The sequence below is a fragment of the Echiichthys vipera genome (genome assembly GCF_963691815.1).
Source record: "Echiichthys vipera genome assembly, chromosome: 10".
Classification (NCBI taxonomy): domain Eukaryota; kingdom Metazoa; phylum Chordata; class Actinopteri; order Perciformes; family Trachinidae; genus Echiichthys; species Echiichthys vipera.
This window is the reverse complement of record NC_139835.1, coordinates 15,290,600-15,318,555: the sequence shown is the minus strand read 5'-3', so window position 1 is coordinate 15,318,555 and position 27,956 is coordinate 15,290,600. Positions and strand designations below refer to the sequence as shown.

The 27,956-nt window shown below is 39.5% G+C and overlaps 1 protein-coding gene across 2 annotated transcripts; it reads left to right on the top strand.

Moving 5' to 3' along the window:
• On the top strand, window positions 1-27,956 carry ikzf2 (IKAROS family zinc finger 2). 2 transcript variants are annotated; one of them, XM_083922167.1, is made up of 9 exons: window positions 1-180; window positions 1,430-1,510; window positions 2,942-2,988; window positions 9,634-9,735; window positions 12,440-12,610; window positions 17,309-17,476; window positions 21,244-21,381; window positions 21,814-21,945; window positions 22,877-27,956. In XM_083922167.1, the coding sequence occupies exons 3-9, from the start codon at window positions 2,961-2,963 to the stop codon at window positions 23,686-23,688; spliced, it is 1,551 nt and encodes a 516-aa protein (XP_083778293.1). In that variant the 5' UTR covers window positions 1-180; window positions 1,430-1,510; window positions 2,942-2,960; the 3' UTR covers window positions 23,689-27,956. The 2 variants fall into 2 exon arrangements, with proteins under 2 accessions (XP_083778293.1, XP_083778292.1); XM_083922166.1 differs by lacking the exon at window positions 1-180 and having other exon boundaries at window positions 1,104-1,510.

Below are 27,956 nucleotides of genomic sequence, written 5' to 3'. Positions count from 1 at the left end.
GGAAGTCAGTGGTGGATTTAACAACTGTTGCTTTTGTTGCCGCTGCGGAACTAAACTACCTTGCAGTCTGCGCTGCATGGCGCATGTCGGACTATAGAATGAAGTCTATTCCAAACCGAGACATTCAGTCGGGATAAATGTGCAAGTTCAAGGGATCATATAAACTCCTACGTGTTTAAGGTAAATAAAAAAGAGCGAGAGAAACATAAGCGCATAAATCGGTTTCCTGTGTAAACGAACCATTCTGTTGTTGCTTTAATGAAACCATTCAATATTATTCGACTACCTAGAGGCTCAGAGCTGGAGGTGCATGTCTGCGGCAAAGGCAGACAAGGAGCGACTGTCTGATGAATGAAAAGCCAGACGAGCTCTGCTGTAGACTGCGGTGATCGGATAACCTGTTGAATTGCAGCTGTCAGTCAGCTCCAAAACCATGCAGGCGACACAGCCGGCGAAAATCACTTAACACGCGAAACACGGCGCGCTGCCACAATAACTACAAAACTGGCTTCACGGTTTTTTTTTTGTTGGGTTTCTGTTTTTGCAGCTGATGGTTATTCCCAGAGATGTAATGTTGCCTCGTCAGGTAAATACATGCACCCTGTCCTCACTGCTTAACCTGTCTGTCTGCAAATATACAGTTCTCCGACGCGTTTGCTGCTGACATCTATAGGCTTATTGGGCCACCTAAAGTCATGCTGTGTAGACTAGGAAGTAGTGTTAAATATAACATAAAAGCAGGGGAAATTATTTTAATTTCGGAAATTTCTCTCATATTGTTGGTTGAAATATCACTTGAAGGTAGCGTGGAATGTTTATGGACCACTAGGCTACATGTCATTTTTTCCCATTCCCCGCAGTATCAGTTAAAAGCATGTAAGGCTCTGCCGGTCCGACCTTGAGTCTCATCTCCACAATAGCTTTTCAACACTGCCTACCCACGGATTTCCAGTCTCTTGGTTGTTGAAAATAGCTTGGCTGCTCCCTGTCGCTATGGCTAATTCCTTAGGAACCGGTGGATCCAGTTTGATCCATCCCTCTCTTTCTTTTCCTTCACCAACTTGTTGAGTCTTCCCCCTCTCGGTGTTCCTACTGTTGAAAAAGTGCACTGAGTATACGCGGCTCCGCTTGCAGTTGTGTGACTTCTGAATAAATGTCGGAAGTTTGAATCAAGTTGAGTCCTGAGCTCGATGGGACGGTGTCGCTTTTAGAGTGGAAAAGTCGACAGGACGCGCGCAGAAGAGGCTTTGACGCAGTCACCTGTAGGACACTATAGATGCGCTCCTCTTTATTTCTCTTATTTTCTCTGATTAATTATCAATGTTCCTTACAATGGACTACTAAAAAATGCTGACCTTTGTTACAGACGTGAGAGATAACTGGACCAAATAGGTAATTTTTTTAGCCTTTTTTGTTTGTTTGATCTAAGGGAGGTGGAGACAACTTCACCTCCTCCCTTAGTCCTTGACTGAAATTACCAACTCATTGGGCACAGGGGAGACACTTGAAGGTAAATATGTGAATTCACCTTTTATTGCAAAGCACTTTCTGTTTTCTTTACAGGTTTCACTTTTTTTATTAAAGCACATCATGAAGAAATAACTAGAATCTAAAACACATTGGTTTCCAACTTATCATGGCTGTGAAGTGGCCAAAGTTTGCTCCATGCACCTAAAGACCAATAAGGGAATTGTTGCTGAGTCCAGTCTGAGTCAGATTACCATCATATGTGTTATACAGTAATCTAGTATTAGGAAATGAGGATGTGGGACCTTCTACATTGGGCCTATAAGACAGACGAAAACGTTTCTGCAATAACACCTTTCTTTTAATGAAAGCGTTAAGCTGTTTCTTCGAGGAAACCAGCAGTTGTGCTGTGACATAAAACACAATTGCTGAAATGCTATTCGGAATTATAATAATCACAACACACTTACTTTATTGTTTTGACTTTACCAAATTTTCTACTCAACAATAAGAATGGGTCATGGGATAAAAAGTGGACACAGACTTTGATTTGCAATTTTAAAGAAATTACAAACAACTTGCATTGTATTTACAACAGCGGTTGACATGTATTATCGACTTACCCATAAATGTTTGCCAAACATATGAAGTTTAACAATGAGGCGCGTGTTAAAGTGTATTTCTCTGCAGTTGAATGCCTCATGTTTCATTTTAAGTTAATGCTATTTATTGTGTTAATTCCTTGTATTATTCCATACCATTTATCACAAAATGTTCAAATGTAACCTGAATTTAGTGATTTAATATCCCTTTTTTCTAATTTAAAGCATTACAGCCATTTTGCTGTCATTGTAGTGAATGGCTATATGTATATATTTTCGTGTGCCTGTCTTGAATAAGAAGACTATGGCTTCAATAATCAATCACATCATTTCTGACTCAATAAGGGTTTGGTCTTGTGCATGATATTGAAACCGTAAATGTGTAAAATGCCAAAAATATTGAGAGACGATGTTAGCTTTAATTTAACTTTTGAAGAACAGTTTTCATAGACAACATGAAACTAAAACGCGTTCACACATTTAAAATAGTTCATATGGTAGCTTGCAAAATATACATGACTGCTTCTCTAATAAGAAAACTGTACAAACCAGTCTCTGTTGTAATGCCCGTCTGCAGTGAAATCCATGCATCTGAAGCTGCTTAACAGCCTTGAATTTGGATGTTAACATGGTTTTAAACTATTGAATAGTCTAAATGTTTGTGGTTTGGATGAATACTTCATCAAGGTTAACTCAGGTGCATATTGTTGCATGCTATTATATATGACACAAAGCTTAGGCTCCACAGCTTTTGAGATTCTCATATTCAGTTTAAGATTAAGAATAAAGACAATAAATATCTGCATTATGCAAAATAACCCTTGTGTTACAGTAATGTAAAAATTGCAGTAATTTATTTTCATTCCCTGCAGCACTCCCAAAGCTCTTGAAATGGACGCTCCTGATGGCCACGGTGCTAGTAAGTCCTCATATTGCTTACAAACTACATTCAGCGTACAATGACACTCGCCTACCCATACTTTATACCCCAGGTCAGAGTTTATTCATCATCGGAATGTGTGTCCGTTTTGTTGAACCTCTATTTGTTGAATGATGGTAATAAGGATTATGGTGATTGAGAGTATGTGTTGTTATGTTATAGCAACTTCAACATTATTAACTTATTTTGACTTTCACATCTCTTCCATCTTTTTTTTAATACAATGCAGAGACAAAATAAATCATAGTTTTTGCAATCAAAACACCATAAACATTTCAAGGGATTTTCCCCTTGTGTAGCCTTTTCCTGTTCACCCCTTATAGGTAGAGAAAACGATGCATTACCAACATCCTGTTGAGTGCAGCAGATACTGGATATGCACTTTGTGGTGCTCCATTGCCCTTTGCTGGTTTCCTCTGGGCAGGTTGCTTGAATATATCTCTCTCTCTTCCCTGCACCCACTTTTATTTTGCCTTGGTATGCAGATCTAAAAACAGGTAGCATGTTGTTTATGACATCAGTGAAGATGCTAGGTCTCCATTGGGGGTTTGTGCTTATAGGAACACTTGGAGGTGGAGCAGGGGTGGTGGGGGAAGAAGAAATGGAGGCTCCATTGTCCGTCTGTGGGTCGCTTCTGAAGTGATACTTTTGGAACAAGAAAAAGTCTGTTCCGTTAGAATGAAACAGCGGAAAACACACATCGTTGTGGAATGCAACACTTTGCATCCTCATTACCCCCATTTATTTTACAACATGCTCAACACGTTAGCAAGGCATTGCTGACTACGAGAAAATATTTAGTCAAACAATGTACAAAGATCGGATGCTGTGTAATATATATATAATAACAGAATAAAAGATTTGCATATTATTGCATGTAATTGAAGATAGCACAAAGACAACATTTAAACCGTGAAACAAAAAAATGTAATTGTTTTTGAAAATGATATACTGATTTAGAATTTGATGCCATCAACACGTTTCAACAGTTGGGACAGGGTCAGTTCAACCACTGTTGCATCACCTCTTCTTTTAACAGCACGGTGGAAGCATTTGGGAACTGAGGAGACAAATTACTGTAATTTTGAAAGTGGGATGTTTTCTCATTCTTGCTTTATGCCGGATTTAGCTGCTCAACAGTTCGGGGTCTCATCTCTAGTATTTTAAGTTTTATAATGTGCCACCATTTTCAATCGGTGACAAGATGGGACTGCAGACAGGTCAGTTTACGGCCTGGACTCTTTACAACAGAGAAATGCTGTTGTAATACGTGCATGATGGGGTTTGGCTTTGTCTTGCTGAAATAAGCGAGGCCTTCCCTGAAAAAGTAGGGTGTACTTGGCAGCATATGTTGGTCCAAAACCTGTTTATATACAATATTTTGGCATTAAAGGTGCCTTCACAAATGTGCAGGTTACCTATGCTAGGTGCACTGATGCACTGCCATACCATCACAGATGATGGCTTTTGAACTGTGCACTTATAAGAAGCCAGATGGTACCTCTCCTCCTAAGCCCAGAGGATGTGGCGTCCACGATTTACCAAAAAGAATTTCAAATTTTCACTTGTTAGACTATTGTTGCCAGCGCAGTCTTCACAGAGTGATGAACCCCTCCCCATGGTCACATCAGAAATACGCTTTTTATGCCCAGCCATGTTACTGGCTTATTGCCGGTTTACCTCAGTCGTTTTTCATTTTGTATTTCACAACTTTTCCAGTCTTTTGCTGCATCAAATTCATGTGCATATAATTTTCAAAAAACAGTGATTTTTCTCAGTTTTAACATTTGATACGATGTTTGTTCTAGTTTAAATTAAGTATGGTGTTTCAGTGGTTTGCAAATCAGCACATTCTGTTTCTGTTTACATTTTACAGTGTCTGAACTTATTTGGAGACGGAGTTGTACATGTTGTAACACATATAGTAATCTTGCATATACACCACTATACTCTCCCACACACACTACTATACCTGACTACACTTAATACTACCATCCCCCCCACATGCAAACTTATTCTGCTCACCATCATAGAAAACACAAATGACATTTCTTATCATAGTGTTTTGTATTGTGATCACCCAATACAGTATATGTAAGACAGAACAAAATAGAATGGTTTGTTAAAAAGAATAATTGTATATGTCAAAGAAAAACATCTGTGATGGACAATGTAAAACTTTGTTCAGACTGATCAATTTAGTTCACTACAGCAAGGTTTAAACTTCTTTTCTAGTCATTTTTTTATTTGGCTTACAGTGTTTAGTCCTGAGACAAAAAACTCATAAATGCTTGCATCTGTTCATTAAGCGATTACTTTTTATTTTTATTTTAATATTACCCCAAAATAATTGGTAAATGTTTTTAATCACTGTAACTAAGGTTTCCCGGTTTATACATAAAACAGAAGGTGCACTTTAGGACTGAACACTTTTTTCTTCTTTAACTTGTATTCAGCCTTAGAACATGAATGCGTGGCAAACCACTTCCCAGCACTGCAGGCCAAATCCATGCCCATCATGAAAGTTACATGTCTTTTACAGGGGAACGCCAGAACACAAATTCCAATGTTATTTCCATGGCCTAGGAAAGTTCATTCAATAGATATGAATGTGAGCTACTGTCTCAAAGCCAGAAACCAGATAAGTAGTTCTCAAATTTGAGATATCACCAAGTATAATGCCTGGAGCTGCTCCGTAGACAATGAGTTTTCTTTTTATATCCAAATTAGCTTTATTCTATTGTCACATTATCAGTTCTAAAGCAGACAATTCAATTTCCCCATATACTCAGAACATACTTGGGTGCTCTTACTGTCATCTATAACATATTTCTGATTTATTATCTATGGAGCAGTTCCACTCTTTACCACATAACAACTTTCAATTTTAGCACACAATTTTTATCTTTTCATTTGAGAGATTTGTTCACTAATATGTGTGGACTGTCTGAGACCATAGGAATACCATGTAGGAATTGTGAAAATGGGCATAGTTCTTGTACAAGGTCAAATGTTTAAGCTATGTTATAATCAGGAATAGAGTATTTAGGATGCTTTTTGTTTGATGAACCAACCTTCCTTTTCATGTAAAAACACTCTTCTCACACTATTTTTCATATTCATTCTCTCTCTCACCGGTCATCATAGTCACACACAGTTATACCTTTTCACAACACTACTTTTCCCCATCACACACACCATCATAATTATTATCCCACTCCCTCACATGCATGCATGTACTGTATCTGCATTTGAATGTCATGATAGTAATTCACAGGACAATGTTAAATCACTACTCTACATACACTATAATAATAATAGTAATGATTATTATGGATGGATTTATATAGCGTCGCTCTCAGTGCTCAAGGCGTTTTACAGAGTCCAGGTTCCATTCATTCACACGGACCTACATGGTGGTGGTAGACTACAATAGTAGTCACAGCTGCCCTGGGGCAGACTAACGGAAGTGTGGGTGCATTTCAGCACCTACGGCCCTTCTGACCACTAACTCAAAGATACAGCAGTCATAGACGTTCACACATTAATATAAATTAATACATTAATACATTTTGTAGAGTTTTCTAAGAAAACATGACAATCACTGCTATATTACTATACTATACACTATACTATGATGGATGAAGATCAAAATGAATAATGAATTAAACATTAAACAAATTCAGTAAGATTGCATGAGTGGTATACTTAATAGTATGCAATCCTTCTCAAATATAAACAACTTTCAGACGTTTCTGACGAGTGAGTTTACACTAGCTCAATATCTGGCTTACAATCCTTTTGATATGTTTTAACAGCTTTGCATTTTAGTTGTTTAAGCTAGGGCAGGTTTACATCACACAGAGAAAAGACACAGCCCACTCTAGTTTGATGTGTGTTTCTTGCTCTAGTTGAAAGTTGACATTAAATTACATGGACAGGTGTTAACATCTGTTATGCGGTATGCACCATGAACTCTTTATTATTTGAACTTATTTCTTTAGAACTACTCTGTAGATAATTTAAGATCAGTTATCTACAGATGCAGATTGTTTCTGGTTTCCCTCCACTCTGGGTCACCCCCACATACACAAATATAGATGACCACGAATGAAACACACCAGTGCAGTCTATGGCATGGTAACAGCAAGTGCTTCTGTAATACAGTACTTCTGCATGAGGTGTACAGTATGCACGTAACTGTATTCATTTATTTATTTATTCACAAGTGAAATTTCCTCGCTAGTATATCCAATACAACAAAACCTTGTAAATGAATGCTCTCTAGTGTCTATCTCTATATTTCTTGTTTGCTGGGTCATTATGTTTGTGTGTGCATGTCTGTGTGTTGTGAATCTTTGTCTTGAGGAAGGTTCAGGGTTTGACAGGAAAAACCAGCTCCCATATGATGTGCATCCAGCAAGCCAGAATAGAGGGCCTTGTCAGTCCGGAAAACAATCTTATTCAGTTCCCTATACAGCTAGACATACTGTAGGCGCTATTTAGCCATGTTCTGTGTATTTTATTCATTTCTGCCATCACAAGCAGTCAGATGGAGCTTCAATTTTAGTTTGACATTTCTCTTCCCGAATCTACATACAATTTATAAGTTCTTGTGCTTTTTTTTGAATAACTTGTAAGACCAGAAAATGCATTGACCCTTGTTTGCTGCCTAGAGGATGACTAGGTGAGAAGCTATGATTTAATTTGTATTACTGACTCAGTAATTATTGCACCCACAAGTTTCATGTGTACACGTTTGTTCCTTTTCATTAGCCACAATGTTTAATTATGAAATTATTCAATATACCTTTTTCCTGTCAAGGCTCTACTGTTTCTAGATCCTCATCTTACTGTTCATACAGAATTGACTCTGCAAACGCACGTAAACCTATGTGTGCAGTTTGGAGCAGTTTTAATTCTCTACAAGTTCATAAAATATAACGTGTTTTCTCATATGAACCCTGGACAATTTCTGAAGAATCCGGTCCTGTTTTCCTATATGTAGCACACAAGAATAGACTGTCCGTGCAAATGTTTACTGGAAATATTATGGTTTAGGCAAGGGGTTGCGCCTTTGTAAAGCGTGCACAAAGGCAGGACATGATGCAGATTACACAGCAGCATGTGGCTGGATGGTCCTGGCAGGGTAAAGTCTGTTTGATGTCCGATCCAACTGATTTGGACATTTGTGACATTCTAACGTACAGCTCCCCCGGGTAATGTGTTAATAATTTCAGGTTTGCAGTGCATACAGTATGTGACTTCTGCCATCATTATTTATTATTTAAAAAAGACAAATAAAAGATACATCATCATCAGTTGATAGCTTTTGAATAAAATGCTAGAGAGTCAATTTACCTTGACCCTTTCATTCTTTTTCACAATAACAATCTGTTGAAATATTGAATGGAGTGTTTTTTATTAAAATATTTGAACCCAAGCAGCCCACAAATATTATTTAGGCTTGAGACAAGCTAGCCACAGTGCTGCTAGGCAGCTGTCAGCATCTGCTACAGTAATGGAAAATCCTTTATGACAAATCTGGGCCACTCCTGTCTCCAGGACAGCATTGCCAAGGGAGAGCCAGCGTCGGTCACCTGAGATTTCCTCCAACCCCAACCTGTGCAACCTGAGCCCTGGCCCAGGGATTGTGTCATGGACAACGTCTCCCAGTATGCCCCACTCAGTGGGGCCGCCACTACAATGGAACAATACCATAGAGGAGGTTGTCAAAATAAGTGGAGCTGTCACAGCAATTGGAGATCTGACACAGATTTATTTTTTCATGGATGATGGATCATTGCAGACATGTTCGACAAATTGTAACAAGGCCTTTCACAAGGCAGTCTGGTGTCATCATAATGGATACCTTCCAGTTTATCACAGTTGTCCGTATGCTATAGGTTAGAACTTAAATTGTGCTGGTGGTGAATGGTGGCTCACTTTGGTTCCTAAGGGATCTGACACCTAGGTCAGCAGGGGTGTTTGCCTGTTGCCACTGTATTGTTCTAGTGACCCTGATGGGCCAGGGGTGTAAGGGGATAAGGGATTGGTTTGCTCTCCCTCAAACCACACAGGACACAAGACACAGGGCTATCCATAGCCTGGGTTCTGTACAGACTGCTGAGAGGATGCAATCTGATCCACATTTGCTGGACATTAGGATCCCATAGATACATAAAGACAGTTTAGTTAGTTGCCTTGTGCATTCTGCATGTTGACCTAACCTTGACAAGTCAGGTTAGTCTTTAAAGGAGATCTCGGAGTAGGAGGAAATTAACCCTATTTAATCTGAGAAGGAAATGCCAGGGCTACTGTATATTATATTAACAGTTTGCTTAGCAAGACATTTGGTTTACTTTTTATCTGTATGAAAGAGAATAGACCTGATTTTTTTTTAGGTTTAGGGTGATGTTGAGTGTATCTGTCTGTATCTGTGTGTATGTGTCTGTTAGAATTATATCCTCTAAAAAATCATCTTCAAATTGCAGAATTTTGAGATAATCTTTGTTTTTTTGATAATCTTATTTTTTATAATATATAAAAAAAATCAAAAGCAATTTTACAACTACAATATGGTACAGCACAATGTAGACATCTATGTTTCTGCTTGTCTCCCAGGTAACGGTCAATGCTCTCCCGGTAAGGAGAACTCGAGAATGCTGGTGGATACATCAACACCTAATGGACAGACAATTCCGCAGGGTCCTAATTCCCCCAGTGGTGAGTGCTCAATCAATAGATACACATTTATGCAGTCTGCATAGTAAATTCACATGGGCCGATCAGATGGTTAGGCTGGTGCCTTTAATGGTAGCTCACCACTATTGATTTTGTGTGCGTGTGTGTGTGCATGTGCGCGCGTGTGATTATGTTAGACTGAGGTGCAAATTGCAAAGTATAAAATCAGTATAAAAATGCAGTCCAAATACCATACCAAAAAAAAAACAAAGAGAGGTAGAGATAGTCATGTCTCCAATAAAGAATTATAAAGAATAAAGAAAGTGATAAAGTGAGAGATTTTGTCCAAAAATGTCATACTGTACAACCTTCCCACCCAGAAGTGTTGCTTGGTTTCTTTCAGTCTATTGACCTGATGTGCAAGATTAACTCTAGCAATGTCACTGTGAAGCTGCAAAGTAAGAAAAGGGGAAACTAAGTGAGACGAGGTAGCTGAAGGGTGAAAAAGGGAAGCTTGTTTCCCACAAGTTTAGAGAGACAGGGAGGCGAGCGGGCCATGTTTTTCACAGGGAGATAGTCTTTACAGATAAGAGTTGCTGTCATTCTGGAAGTTGCCCAACATGATTTGCTATTTGAGGTTTTGTTACAAAAGAAGGGCTGCGTCATATCATTTCTTGAGAATAAGCATGAAGCTGTCAAATTTCAGTGCCAAACTTGTTAACTTAGAAGCTTTAACACATGTTGTACAGCAATTGTCTGGGTATTGTGCACTGTCCACTTAGAGTGGCAGAATACCTTCTTCATAACACCGTGTTGCTTTTAGTCAACCTCTAAATCATTTGTGATCTTTCCCCTGATTCTGGATGGATTACAGGAAACTCAGATAATTCAGAGACTATGCAACGTTTCTGGAAGGGGTTTCAATATGTCAAAACTACATCACAATGATTTTCATCGCTGCTTTTGTCGTGGCAACCATTTCAAGTGTATCCTCATCTGACCACTCTTTGCATTCCACTCTGCCACACTGGAGAGACAGATGCAAAGATGCAAGGAGCTGAATAGCAAGGACATTCAGGTCTGCTCCGTGTTGCCAGGATACAGCTGGTGAAAGCAAGCCTTGATCGCAATGTGGGTATTGGGATGTGTTTCTTCTGTACAAATGGGCATTGGAAACATACAATATCAGTTAAAAGAATGCAGTTGCTTTGTGGAGATTTCTCTCCATATAGCCTATCACAAGGAAATATTGCCTGAATATTTAAATTTCTTCTACTAACCTCTGAGATTTAAGTGGCTGTAGTTCCAAAAGCCAAAGGGATGGGATGCTTTAGTAAAACAACCACATAGGCTCACACTGTGATTATTGTCCTAGTAAGTCCCAAAACAGGAACATCTGGATCAGTAAGGTTTGCTTGCATGAAGTCCAAACGTCTTTTTCGTACTATGCCTAAAGCTCTTTTCACATCCATTTTAACCCATTAACAAGAACAAGAGTTTATTTTTAGTGTAAGGCTCATAACTTAGTATGATTCTTTAAAACGTTTTGTCAAAGCTGTAATGGAAACAACGTCAAGTATACAATAGGAGCTTACGTCAAGTTTTACTAAATGGCCCAGAATCACCAGTTTGTCTTTACGAAAAAAGCATTATTCAAACAACAAAAGCAGCTAAGTCCCTGTGTGTAGCATGTAAATGGTTTTGATTTTGTTGCACATGACGTATCTTCAAAGACGAAACAAGCCAAGCACAAGAAACTGTGAATATGACATAATGCATTTTGCTTGATCACAGTGTATACAGTATGTACAATCCAAATGATTATTGTGACATGACTTTAGGTGAATGAAACTAGGTGTAGCTGTGTCAGTTTTGTATTGCTTTCTTCTGGATAGCTATTTTTGTTTACACATATTACTAATTGCTGGTGACTGATAAGTAGAGACTGCAGGTGGTGAATAGTTTTCCGCCACAGCCACAGCCACCCCCACACACACACACGTATGCTCACACAAACACACACACACACACACACACACACACACACACACACACACACACACACACACACACACACACACACACACAATTATACAATCTTTTGCCCTTGTCATCCAGCCAGTCTCCCATTGCCAGTCAAGTGTTCTAAGATACAGGGCCTCTGACACTCCCTTTTCTCCCCAGGGACAGCCAGGAACCAGAACAGCCTGTTTCTCTTTCTTGTTAATGTGTCAGTCCATCCTAACGCTGCCTACAAGTTGAGATGATAAATTGCAAGGATGCCCCCTTCACATGTAATTATATAAGATTTTACACAGCTAATCATCAGAAGTCCCCCAGTGTCCCTTGACGATCAATCTATTATACCACCAACCAATCCAGTCCATCTTGAGACCATGGTACATCTATGGCCTTTACAGTTTAACTCATTTCCTTAGAGGCTACTCACCCTAACCTCAACTTTAACCATGAGCTACATTCTTGGGATGTAGACTGCTTCTCTTCACACCTAACCTACTTCAATCCACTGCTAATAAACAGACTATTTTGGTGTAATCAGTTAATTCTTGACCATGTCATGCAACCCGAGGCCAACCTAGGCCACATAGTTGTCGCATGTTTGTGGTTGCTGGAGAGCATTTTGTGGTAGAAGTACATTTATGGCACTAGATAACCATAAATCCTGCATTATCTTAATTTGACACTTTAAGATGTGTATATCAGAATTACTGTTTTTGTTTTACAGAACTGACAATTAAGCAAGAGGAAGAAACAGTGGAAGAGGCTGACAGAAGCCCAGCACTTGAAGAAGTAAGACAAACAGGGGTAGAAGGAGAAGCATTGGAGGAACCCATGACTGACAGCCCAAGCAATGTACAGGATGGATTATCTGATGCAGGAAGTCGCCAACCAAACGGTACCAATCAGTGTATTTCCAAATGCCATTCAAATTGTGTAACGTTTCAAAGAAGCTGCCTGGCACATCTTTGGGCATTGACAATCCACAAAGGATTTTGCTTTTTCTAATGGTTAAAACCAGGGCGGTGTGTATGTTGCCTATCTTTAGAGTGAGTCAGAAATCATTTGTTTTCCTCGAAAGTGGGTGTGGTGTGCTTTTCTGTTTTTTTTTATTTTTTTTTATGTTGAACGACAATAGCTTAGAGTTTGAATAATTATCAGGGAAAAATATCCTTGGAATCCCCCTCAACCTGTTCCAACTGACGCCATGACTGCTCTGGTTGTTAGAGCATTAGGATCATATTTCTCTTTTCCAAATAACTGCAGATCAAAAGATTTGCCATTGCAACAGCAGATAGTAGTACTAAGTCTATGTAAAAGCAAAAGTGTGTACAGAACTATATATTCTGCACTGCAAGAGAGGCATGTGTACACTCCTATCCATTACTGTATGAAACATTGCACTTACTGTAGAAAATGTACAAAAGTAAATATGATACAGTCTTCTTCTTGAGAATTGTATAGTATGTATAGTATAGTAAAGAAACGCACATCAGGTGAAAGGGAATGCTGTGGATACTTATGTAAAGACACGTAGAAATTAAAGTGTAATTTCAGCATAAAATCATCCCAAGGTCTTTTTCGGGTCTTATATACATCACATTTGCCATTGAGACAGTTTTTTCGTTGATCAATCATTAATGGAGAAATCCTGGAGAGTCACTAACAGCCTGATGTGGCTAACACTGTTTAGCTTGATGCAGTATAGTGAAGGCATTAAAACAGCTTTTAACTGCTAATATAGCTCAAAATAATACCAAACCTCTGCAGTAGCATTATAAGTATCCCTGCACATTAATCAAAGCACCAACAACGTAGTTAGCGAACCTGGAGTTTATTAAAAGTTTTTTGAAAGACTTACCAACTGGCCCTGGTACCATTCAAGTCGATTACCAAATGTAATCCAAAAGGAAGAAGCCTATTGATGATTTATTTGGGAATCAGTCGCCTCTTCCAATTTATTCTGGGGACAAAAGTGTCCAGTATGGTGCGGTTGATGAGGGATAGGGAATCCTCCATAGCAGTCACACAGCATGTATTCAGTATTCAATATTTCCAGGCCACGGTGAAAATATGTCACTCTGTTGGCATCATAAACATTCTTCTTCAGTGCCCATGAGCTCACAGTTCCAACAGGCACACCAAAACATGCCCACACACTGAGATTGTTAACGCTTCCTCTACCTGTAGCCCGTTCCGGCAACAGACGTCCCCACCCCCTCGCATGACATTTTAGCTGCAGGGAACCTTTTAATTTTTATTATTAACTTATATTTCACCAAACTGCCACCAACCACAAAGTTTACACAATTTGCTGGAATAAATCATCAGTGGGCTACTTCCTTTTGGATTGCATTTGGTAATCGACTTGAATGGACTTTACTACGAGAGAAGCTAGTACCGGGGCCAGTTGGTAAGTCTTTCAAAACTACGTTGTTGGTGCTTCGTTTTATGTGTAGGGATACTTATGCTACTGCAGAGGTCTGATGTTATTTTGAGCAATATTAGTGGTTAAAAAAGCCGTTTTAATCTCTTCACCGTACTGCCCCAAGCTAATCAATGTTAGCCACGTCTGGCTGTTAGCGACTCTCCCCGGATTTCTCCATTAAGAGTTGATAAACAAAAAACAACAGTCTTGATGACTTTTTTGATGTATATAAGAGCCGAAAAAGACCATGGGATAATTTTGCGCCAGAATTACACTTTTAGTTCCACGTGTCCCTACACAGATATCCGCAGCATACCCACTTCACCTTATGTGCGTTTCTTTGGAATGAAACAAACATGGGAAGAAGTTGTATGTTCAATTAAATATAGATTTAATTTTGAGTCAATTAATTTTAGGTTGCACGTTAATTGATGACTCTCAATTGCCCGTAGGTGCAATTTGCACACTGCAATGGTGTGCAATGGTGACAGCATTGCCTGTCAGGTGGGGGCTGGGATTCATGGCAGTTGGCCATCCAGTGGTATCGCTGGGGCTACCTGTTGTCAGTCAACACCTGTTGGGAGTCAACACCTGTTGACAGGAACACTGCTGGGACGTGTGACCTCCTGTGTCACAGTCCTCACAGATGCATCCCTGATGGTGAGGGGAGGGACTTGCCTGGGCAGAGCAGAAGTTGGTGTGTGGCATCAGACGGATGTATGACACATCAACCTCCTTGAGTTACAGGCAATATTTCTCATGCCCTAACATGTCCAGCCCCTGATACAAGGGAGGCATGTGTTGGGGAGGACCAACAACTGCTCGTTGACATGGTATGCAGAAATGGTAGCAGCCGAGCCCTGGACAATACCCCAGTTCTAGGGGGCTCTGTCTTGGGGGGCAGATGAGGACAAGAGCAGGATCCGCCACTACCTGTCACAAGGCAAAGTGGTCCGGGTTCCAATCCTGTTGCGGGGAGGGGAGACAACATTCCCTGTCATGTACAGTTGATTGTATTCTCTCCTTTTTTTCAAATTTTAATGGATAGAGGACTGTCTTATTCCACTATTAAGTTGTATGCTGCAGCCATCCTTTTGCCACCCTTTGGTTCCTGCAAAGGGTCAGGAGGCAACACCAGTGACACATGCCACCTCCCCTCAATGGGATCTACGGTTGGTGCTCGAGGCCTTGTTGAAAGATCACTTCAGGCCTCTGGAGCGCTCCTCTCTGAGGAGGCGTTGAATGTGTTGTCATTCAAGACTACTTTGCTGCTTGCACTGACCTTGGCTCAGCGAGTGTGTGGACTATCCACCCTGCCGGTGCACCCCATCGGCTTGCTGCTTTGCGGTGACAGCAGTGGGGCTATTCTCATACCTAAAGTCTCTTTTGTCTTGAGTCTTGAATTCTTTTAGGTTGAGGATCATACAGCCGGATGCATTTTGTCCTCCACCTCATGCAGTGGACAGAGTGGTGAAATTGCATCTGCGTCGCCCAATTCGTACTTTGGCATGTAATGTTGAACGTACAGCCCACATCAGATGTACCGAACAGTTGTCCGTGTGTTTCGTGGAGGGTGTGGCTGGCAAAGCCCTGTCCAAGAAACGCAATGCGGGTTGGCTTTGTGGTCTCTCCCAAGCATATAAGCAGGCAGGAAGAGACCTTCCCACTGTGGTCCAGACATGTCCAGGGCATGTTACACCTACATGTTCCAATGCTCCCAGTTTAGTTGCATACTACCTGGATTGGCTGGGACCCCCTACTTCTCTGTTGTTGTGACTCAGATTAGGGGCAAGTGTGGTTAGGTCACTGTTAAGTCTCAACAGGGTGTTCCTTCATCATGCTCCACCCACTGTACCCATAGTGTCCAGGAGAGTGCTCCACCTGTGCTAATAGAACTAGGGTTACAATATTATAACCTTCGTCAAAGAGGTTATCATACCAATAGATGACACTTTTATAATTTTTGCACAACAGCCACAAGAGGGCGCCCTTACAGTGGAACCGCCATTTTGAACTGAATGCTGACCCATTTAGCTGACATAGCATTAAGTAGGTCTGGCTATGTGAGATTAATATCAACATAATGTCCAAAGCATTAAGCATCATTTACTAAATTGTATTGATGAAGAACCAAGCCGTGTTTTTCTACTAACTGCTCAAATTACATGAGAATATTGATATGTGTGAGAATTGGAATGGCACTTATCTTCCATAATAATGCCAACCGGCTGCCGGGTTGGCATCGTTAACTGCACCGCTTGTCTGTACTTTCTCAACCTGAGTAAAGTACGGTGCAAGATGGGGGAGCAGCTAACCAGTGGGGTTTAAATACCTCATGAGCTGCTGCAGCAGAGTGGGGAGGGCATTTTGTGATGTTTGGGCCAAGAAAGAACTGGAAGGGTGTGTAATCTTCCCCTCATTCGTCTCACTTTGGGAGGGAGGACCAGTCTCCCCAACTCAAGAGACACCTTTTTTTGCTAACATTAACAATGCTATGCACATCAATACCAGAGATGACGTGGCCAACCATGCTAATCACATTTAAAAAAACTAACATAACAATTAAAATCACTGACACTAACACAATGACATGGCTAACTGGCTCACATCATGATCGACAGTGCTGTGAAGTTTAGGCCGGTTGAAGGGAGCCCTCTTCCCACCCAAGCGTACTGGGTCCAAGCAGCAACTCGGTGTAGAGTCCTTTAATAAAGATATACAGTATCCAGCCAAAAGGCCCACTGCCCCACCTGAGCAGCAGACATAGTCTGGCTGCTATTGATCAATCTCAGCTATCTCAGCCATCAATAACTGTCTTGGACGTTGTTTACTAGCAGTCTTAAGTGAATTAATCCCCTCTAGTAATTAGGAAAGGCATATTTTTTTTTGGCATATTTTTTTTTCTTCTCCGTCATTAATCTGAAGGCTTCATTCAGTCCAAAATGGCGGCAACTCAGCTCTGCATTGCTCTGTATTGATGGCCCAATGCAGTGTTGCCTCTTGGTATTATAACCTATTTGCCTTCCTGCACATGGGGAGAAAAAGGCAGCTGTCAGTTACAAACACAGAAAAGGTGAATGTGTTAAGTTTTCAGCTTGCAGGGTTGTTAATACTTTCTAAAAACATCTTCCATAATGAGTATTTACTTCCTGTGCCTGCCTCTATTAGGTGAAAGGCCGTTCCAGTGCAACCAGTGTGGCGTCTCATTCACCCAGAAGGGAAACCTACTGCGACACATCAAGCTGCACACAGGCGAAAAACCCTTCAAATGCCCCTTCTGCAGCTATGCCTGCCGGCGGCGCGATGCCCTCAGTGGACATTTGCGCACTCATGCTGGTAAGACTCTCTCTTTTACCTTCTTACTCATCCACTTCTGTTACCGAGAAGAAACTCAATTCCTTTCATCAGCAGTGCTTCAGAGATCTGTATCTTCAGAAAATAAGTCAGCCCATGATACTTTTAATGCTGCAATAGACTATCTACGGTATAGTTTTAAAAATATTATTATTCCTTACATTATGATTGTGTTGCATTTATTTATTCACTCCAGTCTGCCTCTGATAAAAAGTAATAACCTTGGAAAAAATACTTTTTGGAAATCTTTTTGAAATTAATGATCCTAGGCCTCTCAACATAATGCCAGTAATAAGTGTAATTATTACAATATATAAAAAAACTACAGGCTTTGAAAGTCCTCTTACATGTTCTCATGGAGATATTTTTTCTGCTACAGCTAGGTGTAGCTGAGGGTCTAATGTAAGAACTAGCAGAACAACGGTAGCCACAATAGCCATACATGCTGGTTGTTTTTTCTCCGTCTCATATAGTTACTAGATAGACACATTTTTTTTTCTTTATAAGTGCGACAGCTCTGTGAGTGCTTTGTGGTTAGGTACCAAGGACATGTTGTTCCTTAGTAGCTTCAGTCGCTTAGAAGGGAACTATTGTCTGTTGAGAAACATATGGGTAGTACTGGTGGTCTCTCTCAACTGTAACCCACTTTCCTATCAGAGAGGATGTGCTCTCCCCTCTTTTGCACCTTTGAAATCAAGGTCAGACAATCGCATAATTTCTGCCTTTGATGCTTCCATGGGGGTTACTAATATGCAGTTCTCTTTTTAGACATGAGGTAACGTGTGTTTGCATGCAGTTTTCTTATTTGCACATCTGTAATCTCTGTCCCAGTTGTTACTCAGAGGCTTCTTTTATGCATCTCTTAATATATATCACTCCACATCTGTCTTCCACCATTAACCATGACCATTTTCCTATTTTCACTTCCTTTAGTGTTCAGCTGAATTTGTTTGTCACATCCCCCAGCCCCCTTTCCTTTTAAAATCATAGTAGTAAGTTGACACTAGCCTACATTGGGTCATTCAGTTGGGAATGTGAGGAATTTGAGGTTGCCATGATGGGCTGTCATGACGTTATCTTACGTACAAGGAATCACTACTCTGGGTTCTGCAAGCATGGTAGTTCGCGCCTGGTGCCATGCCAGGCAACAGGTGTTGCCAAAAGAGGGAAATTAGGTCAGATGAGGGAAAAATGTAACCCAATACTGAGAGCGAGAGAAAAGAAAGAGTTGTAGAACAAAAGTGTGTCGAATTTGGTTGCCATCCCTAAGGCCAGGTTAAATGTTGTAAAATCCATTGAGGCACAGTAGATCGGTGGTATGCAGTAAATGTTTGTGAGGCAAGGGATTTCATATATTGTAACACAAGGGATTTAAATTTTGAGCAAATTCCCATTTATTAGCCAAATGCAATCAGTCAAGTGAATGCACTGCGCGGACCATTTGCATGAATAAGAATAGTGTCTGAAAGGTGGATTCTTCAGGTCCATCCAACATCTGCACAAGGTTGTGTGTGGGTGGTTATATAAATATGAAAAACTAATTAAGTAGAGAGAGAGAGAGAGAGAGAGAGAGAGAGAGAGAGAGAGAGAGAGAGAGAGAGAGAGAGAGAGAGAGAGAGAGAGAGAGAGAGAGAGAGAGAGAGAGAGAGAGATAGGGAGAGAGAGGGAGGTAGAGAGAGAGACTTAGAACATGGGAGTGATACTTGACTGAATAGTGCCTACTTTACTGTTTTAGGTTCACGGCTTGAAAGCAGCAAAGAAAATTGTTTCCATGATGAAGTTTCATTTAAAAGTTACTCTTCTCTTTCACTACCCAGAATGAATATTACTGCCATGACCCTGCAGGTACACCCACCCACACTGTAATAATATTGAAACCTTTTTGTCATTAGCCACCATTTTTTTGTATCTCTTCATACTCAGAAATAAATGACAATGAATCCTCCATGTAGTTTCGAGTTCAGCCAATGCAATGTCATTCATAGACCACAAGAATACTGAATGACAGATACAACAGGAAATCTCTTATTATCCCACATGATTCACTAAAGAGAAAACTGCCTGCTGATGCTGACATGTAGGTTTTATTGCCCTCACACAAATCCTCAAAAAGTTGTCCAGGGAAGAAAATCTAACACTTAAAGGAACATATTAAGAAGCTAAAGAAATCTTCATTTGTTTTCTTGTACAACATACTGTATTAAGGCCTACAAAAACTCAACTTTCTGTGGGGGAATGAGTACTATCACCTAGCTCTGTGTGTGTGTGTGTGTGTGTGTGTGTGTGTGTGTGTGTGTGTGTGTGTGTGTGTGTGTGTGTGTGTGTGTGTGTGTGTGTGTGTGTGTGTGTGTGTTACAGCCTTCATACCTCAGAGTGAAACATGTTTGATTTCTTTGTTCTCACAGTGACAAGAGCACAGGATCATCCGCACATCTTCTAGTAATAGCTCTCACCATTATCTCAGTGAATGCCTTACTACATTGCACATTGCTAATGATGGTGTCTGGGTCACATCGGTGTACTTATGTGGCCTCAAGTTCACTTAGTCCCTTTATGAGTCATTACGTTACTTTTCAAAAAACTCTACTCCAGGACGCAGACATATATCCTCAGCTGTGTCAGCCTGATGAGGATTTTCACTTTAATACACTATTTTGCAATGAAATTTCTACACATTTTAAAAACTTTTACGTCAACGTAGTTCTATTGTACGAGGGTGGTAACACTGGTGACCTTAAAAGGAAAGTTGAGATTTTTTTGAAGCAGGATTGTATGAGGTATTTATCCATAACCAGTGTAACAACTACAGTAGATAGCAGTCTGCATGCCCCCAGTTTGGAGAAGCAGGCAGAAGTACCGGCACAGACGCTACTGTGGATGGGTGCAGTATCTAAACATACTGAATTCAAGCCACCTTAAAAAAGTCCCCACCTAGAAAAATCTGTTGGTTCAAGTGTAGGCTTCAGTTACTTTAGTGCTTTGGTGACTTTGGTGTTTTAATAGTGTTAGGAACTAATAAAACTAACTATCTAACTAACTAACTAATGAGGGCAGTCGTACTCTTAAACTAACAGTAATTTTACCTCACAGACCATAGGAGTTGCCAGTCTACCCCCTGTGTCATCTTAAATAGGGTTGTTTGTCGACAAGGTAAAGCAATGAAAATATTCTTTATTATTATATGGATTTATTATTTCCACTGATTGATTGTTTAGCACTACAGCAAGTGGGATGGGTGAAATGATAGATAGGCTAATGGCTTGACCAAAATAGATGGTTTTCTTTATCTTTCCACTTTTCTAGGTAGGAAGGAATTGAATAGTTGAAATAGCACAATGAATCACACTCCACTCCACTCATCACTTACTCCATAGCAGGTTAACATTGGAGTTTGTTTCCTACCACCACTATGGGATGCATGATCAGCTCCGCTGTTCTTTCTTGCTGTGGGAGTTAACTGTGTCTTTCAGAGACCAAAGTGTTTCAGACTTAATTGTGCAACTATCTTTCTCGCCCACAACTTATCTTTCTGTCTGGCAACAGTTGTGTGGAATCCTCACACTAGTAGTGGAAAAGCCATGATCTCAGAGGCTTGCTTTTGGTTTGTTTGTACTACTGATACAGTATTTACTATTACGCACCGCCTGAACACATGCAGGAGGTTGCATCTCGTTGGTCGTTACCCACTCTCTCTGTCTGTAGCAGTGAATGATATTAATATGTTCTCCCTTGAATGTCTTCACTTTTAGTTGGCAAACCACACAAGTGTAACTACTGTGGACGGAGCTACAAACAGCGTACTTCTTTAGAGGAACATAAAGAGCGCTGCCATAGTTACCTGCAGGGTATCGGCTTGGATCCGAACTCCAACACTGGCCCTTACACAGGTAAATTTTTTCAGTACAGTCAAACAGTACAGAAAAGTGTACTTATGAATTATTAATTTGTTGGAATTAATCCAATTGGTCCAGTATGGAGCAAATCTCTCAAGAAACGATCTGATATGAAGCACACATTACTACAGTACTTTACAGAAAGACTATTCATTATTTACCTAATGTATTTTTTCTTTCCTATCTTTCTTTATGTTTAAACATTTGAAAAATATTTAAATTTGTTTGTAATGTATGTATAATTACTTACAACTGCTTTTATAGTTAATTAATTAAATAATTCATTCTTTAAAGCCAATTGAGTAACACAAACAACAATTCCTATGAGATGAGGAAGGCCTATTGGTGTTTAGGAGTCCCTCTAATTCAACATCCAGATATATATTCTCACCCTTTCTAACTCCCTTCCCTTCTCAACCTTTCAAGGTGAGGTCCCAAAAGAGACGAGGCACATGGCAGAGGCCAACACCATGGCTACCTTTGATCGACCGCCAGTTATTGAAAGGCTCCACAGCAATGTGGGCAAGAGGAAGAGCACCACGCCTCAGAAATTTGTGGGTGGGTATTTAAAAACATAGCCAGGCAGTTAACAGTTTTCTCTACTTTCTACTTACGTGTCCACAAGGATCAGCCTGATGCACTGTGTTATTTAATGTAAATACATTGCAACTCCTTCATTTACTTTTAATGAGTCTGATATGGAGGTAGATGGAAATATTTTGCTGTGTTGTGTTCGGAACTACCACACAAATCACATGAAAGAAATGTATTGTGTGTCCAAGCAGTTACTGAACAGTTTGGACTGTCTTGGAATGCATTACTTAAATTGTGATCATCTGGTACACTTGCACCTGATTTCAGTTTTATGCTAATATAATTGAAATGTTGTTGTTGTTTTTTGCATATACTTTGTTTTGAGTTTGAGTTTTCATCTCCTTTTTGATTCTTGCACCAATATTATATAATATCACACTACAGCCCCTCATACTTATTAGCATAGATCTTTTTCTGTATTTGGTTTGATTTGCAGCACTATTAGAAAAGAGATTTAGCAAGCTTGAACCAGCAGTTGACTGAGAGGCAAGGAAATGTTTTTCACTCTGTGGTTAGGTACACCTGTAACTTTGCCATTGCTCTTATCGAGAGAAAACAGCTCACCGCATCCCTGTTCTGGAGGGGTTAAACAGTGAAGTAGATTGATGGGGCTTTCCAGCCCATTAGACTGAAAACACTGAATATCAACTACAAAAATATGAAAAACAAGCCCTGACTTATCAGCAAGATGTACAGTATGTTTGAAAATTATTTGAAGTCACGGCATGCTCATATTAGTGCACATTCGCTTATTTGTATCTATAAGAAAGAGTGTTGCCCTCATCTTAAGCTATTGTATTTACATTTATTATGTTTTATGTCTTATGTTTTAAAATAGGCATTAAGTTGAATCAATTATTTCCACATAGTCAAAGTGCCACTCTATTTCATGCAGGTGAAAAGATGGTAAGCTACAGCTACCCTGAACTAGGCTATGAGATGGGCCTTAAGTATGAGAAGCAGGCTGAACTGATGTCGGCCCACATGATGGACCAGGCCATCAGCAATGCCATCACATACCTGGGATCTGACACCATTCGTCCCATGCTCCACCATCCTGGTCCCCCTCTCTCTATGACTGAAGTAGTGCCCATGGTCAACCCCCTTTTCCACCATGTCCTGCCACTGGGCCAACGAACAGAGCGTCCAGGAAACTGTGACACGCTGCCACCACAGCCACCTGGGCCCCATGACTTCCCCAGCCATCCCACCACAAATGGCCCAACTGCTTTAAGCAGGCAGGGCAAGTTGCGCCATCCAGGGCAAGAAGAATCTCCAAATAACAGTGGAGTTGAGTCTGCTGACTCAGCTCGCAGCAGCCCTCAGGAGAGGCAGGGCTACCACGGGAGCAACCCTACACCCGGCCTCAGGTCTCGGGCCAGTCCGGCGGTAGTCTATTCAGGTGAGAGGGTGAGAGAAACATCACCCAAAAGAGGGGCAGGAATGGGGACTGGAATAATGCGAGTGGTCACAGAGAGGCCTTTGAGCCGGCAAGGGGTGCGGGTGTTTGGAAGTGAGGGCCAGGAGTTGCGGGCCTTTCAGTGTGAGCACTGTCGGGTACTCTTCCTGGACCATGTAATGTACACCATCCACATGGGTTGCCACGGATACAGGGATCCACTGGAGTGCAACATCTGTGGTCACCGCAGCAAAGACCGCTACGAGTTCTCATCTCATATAGTCCGAGGTGAACACACCTTCCAGTAAGAGGATGGGTAGGAATTAAGGGAGAGAAAAAGAAGGGCGATAGCCTAATGTTCATCCTTACCCCCAGGCTTCTGAGACTGGACATTTTAATGGCACTGTAGACAAGTGTAGCACAATCATAGCATAGACTTCTTTTTAAGCTACTTATTGTGAATCTGAACAGTTGAACAATCATATGAAGGTACGGGCCAAAGACACATTTTCTACATATTTAATTATAGAAGAAGGAAGGTAAGTTTTTGTTGTTGTTTTTTCTTGAATAATACATTTTTCATGAATTGTATGACTCTGACTAGTATTTCTTTTGAGGATTTGGAAACGTCTCATGTTGTGCTTGTCATGCTTTTGTTACAGAAAATGTTTTCACTCCTTAGAAGTAATAAATGCAGTTCAACCAGCTAGAATCTCATAAATAACACTGATGACAGAGGTAAAGATTTCAGGTAGTCTATATTTCAATTAAATTATAATAATACCATTCATAAATTTGTTCATGGACATAATAGCATTATAGTGTTTTTTCTATGAACAATATACATAATATTATCTGGTCAACTGGTGCTGTGTGTTCTTACTGCAAGCAACTGGGTGTTCATTTGGACTTGATTGCCAGTGGTGTGGTTGTCTCTGTTTGCTGTGTATAACTGCAACATTTAAATTAGCATACAAAGATAACTATCAAGATTTTAGTAGATGAAAATCAACATTTAGAAATTACTTCAGACTTTACCATTGGCCCCCAATAATGGAAACAACAAGAAATACATTTGTCGCACATTTTTTAGACTTTTATCCCTGTAGTCCTGCGTTAAAAGAGCAAAAGAGGCTTTGAATGCATAAAGATAATTGTTAATAATAATAATAATAATAATAACAATAATAACAATAATAATAGTAATAATAATAATAATATAATATAAAACACAAATAAAAATTAGATTTACAGATGTACTATATAACAATCTGTAGGCTTTCAAACTCACAAACAAATGTAAGTAACTAAAATAAATGTACGTATGTACAATGCATTTAAAATGGTTCATGTTAATATTAATACCTAATTTGTGAAGTTGGTGAAGTTAAAGCCAAGTTACGTTTTAAAGCTAATGCTAAGATTCTAAAAAGGCTACATAGCCAGCTGAGAGCAGAAAACTACCTCGTAACAACCCCTTTGTTAATATTCAGCCTTCATCAATACACTTTGATTGACATTATGGTGCATGATAGGATTTATTTTATCATTGTGTTTGCTACACTTGAGTAATGGGTCAGCTATGCTAGCAGCCAATGATAGCAGTGCTATCTAGCTTATCACTTAATATTTATTTTCACCATCCATGTTTTTACAATTGTCAGTGGCTGGTAATGTAATCTGTGCCTGGTTTGTATATCTTGTAATTTAAAAAAAAATATATATATATCAGCTTGATGATAAATTATAATGAAGGAGCTGTACTCAAAATACTGGAAGAAAAAAAATTTCAGAGAAGCTCAGCTAAGAACACGGAGAGGGAGAGGGAGTTCATTCTCTGCTCAGGATGCCATTTCCCCACCATATGTTAACAAATGAGTTGTTTGCTGCTATATTTATATTCTGAATTTGGAGTACAGTGCCTTTAATAATTACTTATACTATATTGTATAACCCTCATGCAGATTTCACAGTTTGCAAATAAATGAAAAAACTAAAATCACATCAGACATTTTTTTTTGTCATATGCATAAAAAGCATTTACAATCAAAGTTTTATAAATAGGCCTAATCTATTTCGAGTTAATTAATCCAATGCAATGATAAAATATGCACTTAAAAATGTAATGTAGTCTGCATTTTCAAATCTTTATATTTCCATCTCGTGAAACTGCATTTCTTGCTTGTATAGGGACTTATTTTTTTCTCATATTAACCAGCCCCTGTTCAGTTTGCACTTACAGGGTAGAACACTTACATTTTTCAAGCAAATAACTGGACATGTATTTGTTTCCCTGGTTGCTCCATTAGAACATTATTAGATCCTGGTGACTCGTGGGTTTTGTTGCTTGCAGTTTGATCAAACAGTTAGATTCCTAAACTAGTATCACAATAAGTTTAAAACTGGCAGACTATGGAAATGGATACCAATGGGATAAAGGGGGGTAAGATACTGCATGGGTTGCTCTTCTCTGTTGTACCTCACTTTATGCCTTAGGCTCGTCTAAATCTACTTTTGGATTTATACTCTATGAATAGAGTGTTGTTTTTTTAACTGCTTGGGTACGGGGTCAGGTAGGGTCTGCATTATTGGTTCTGTTTTCTAGCACTGTAAATCCATGCTTATATGTCTGGTTCAATGACATTTATTGCAATGTTTTGCTATGCTGCCTGATGAACATTTTTATTCATTTTGCTTAGCTCTGCTTTAAATGCAGCTGAACGGCTACATTTACTGCATCATGGATATTGAGGGAATAGAAGGGTTTCTTGATGTGTATGGTGGGCATTAGTCCCATTGATTACTTGCATAATGTTGCTTCATTCATGTATGACTTCATAGAGAGTGCATTGAGAACAAGACCGCATGAGAAAGAGGAAAAGTAAGTGTGGTTACCACAAAGTTTTACTCTGAAGGCACTTTCCAAAACTGTACTATTCCTTTATCAACCTACTACAACATTGAAAAGCTCATGTATGCAAACTGTAAATGGTGAGGAAGAGATTAGCCCCTTCAAACCTCAGTATGTTGTAGCATAACAGATTTCGATCAGTAAGGCTAGCTGCAGCTCTTTCATAGTTACTGTCTCTCCCTATGAACGGACACAGATAAGATCACCACGCTCTATGTAGTTGGCCTCGCACTTTATGTCCAGGCCCTGACTATTAGGCAGCATTGTTTTTTTGTTTATGTATTTTACATTAAAGTGTAGGTAGAGTGGGAAACAATCATTGGCCGAACACAAGTTCGTCTTTTCTCTAAAAAAATCAATCTTGAAGATGCACATTGCAATGTTTTGCCATGCTGCCTGATGAACATTTTTATTTTTATTGTAACAGTACTCATAAGACGTTTGGCATTACTAGTTTCACGGCTTAACATTTGATTATTCTCTAAAGTTTAACTCTGATTTACTCTTCTATGTTCAATGTCTACTTGTGATCAAAAGGCAGCTTTTTCTCTGTTTACATGTTGCTTCTCTGCGCAACTGGTGCCCAGCTAGCATAAAGAAACAACTGTCTGTAAAGTATTGGCACTGGAAATTGTTTACACCTCGCAGCTGTGACATTGACTATACATTCCTCTATTATATCATTCCTGTAAATATTTATTATCCGAAGCCTTATGTGTTGAGACGGGTCCTCCTAAAACAACATATCCTTTTCATAATCCCATGATCAAATGTAAATTAATGCTACCCTGTTTTTTCTTCCATAATCTCTTTCAGAAGGAATACAAATAAATAGACCAGAACTAAATTACCTTGAACTGGGCATAATGACATGATGACCTATGACATGATGTTCAAAGGAAATGCTATTATCTCTGTTTTCATTTTTTCTCCAGGTTATATTTGTTAACACTTTGGGGCACAGAAGTATTTTTTTTTCTCCTAGTAATTTTGTAATGAGGACAGTCGTACACATTATTTAAATAAAGCAGCCATAATGAACAAAGAAAGAAAGAAAAAAAGGACTTCTGTCAGCCCTTCGAGTGAGTGAGGAGTTTACTTGAAAATTAAAATTTCCTATAGTTAGCTATAGTTTCCGATTGCGGGGATGTTTTTGTAAATTTTGAAAATGCGTGTGCTAAATGTCTATTTTTCTGCTGAAATGTTAATGCAACTAGTTTTGTGAACTTTTGTGTGTGTGTTTTTTTTAGTTTAAAAATGTTTACAAAAGTGTAAAAGACAGGGTTCAGGTGAATTGTATTTTATAAGAAATAATATATGTGTATATTTTGGCACTGCATATTGAAATTATCCAGAAGCTTGTGCCGATTGATCATCTCTGATATTGATAACAACTTTCTGATGTGAGGGCTCTCAGGTATTTGCATAGGTTGTGTATTTTTATGTCCTACAATATGTGATTTATTTATCAAAAAGATGCACAGTAACTGAAATTATTTGTTAATTTCTCATGACTTAAATCAGTCCAACACTCAGTGTGGTGAAGGAAGTTAGATGATTGATTAGCCCTGTTTTCAACATCAGTGACATAACATGAAGACACACTGCTGTGAGGAATACAATGTATATTTTTAAGGCATGGGTTTCTCTCTATTAAAGACATGA

What these genes read in the sequence shown, in the direction of transcription:
- ikzf2 (XM_083922167.1), top strand. Translation starts at nt 2,961, where the DNA reads ATGGACGCTCCTGATGGCCACGGTGCTA. An exon ending in TCCTGATGGCCACGGTGCTA is followed by an intron (nt 2,989 to 9,633) that starts GTAAGTCCTCAT and finishes CTTGTCTCCCAG; the next exon opens with GTAACGGTCAATGCTCTCCC. An exon ending in GGGTCCTAATTCCCCCAGTG is followed by an intron (nt 9,736 to 12,439) that starts GTGAGTGCTCAA and finishes TTTGTTTTACAG; the next exon opens with AACTGACAATTAAGCAAGAG.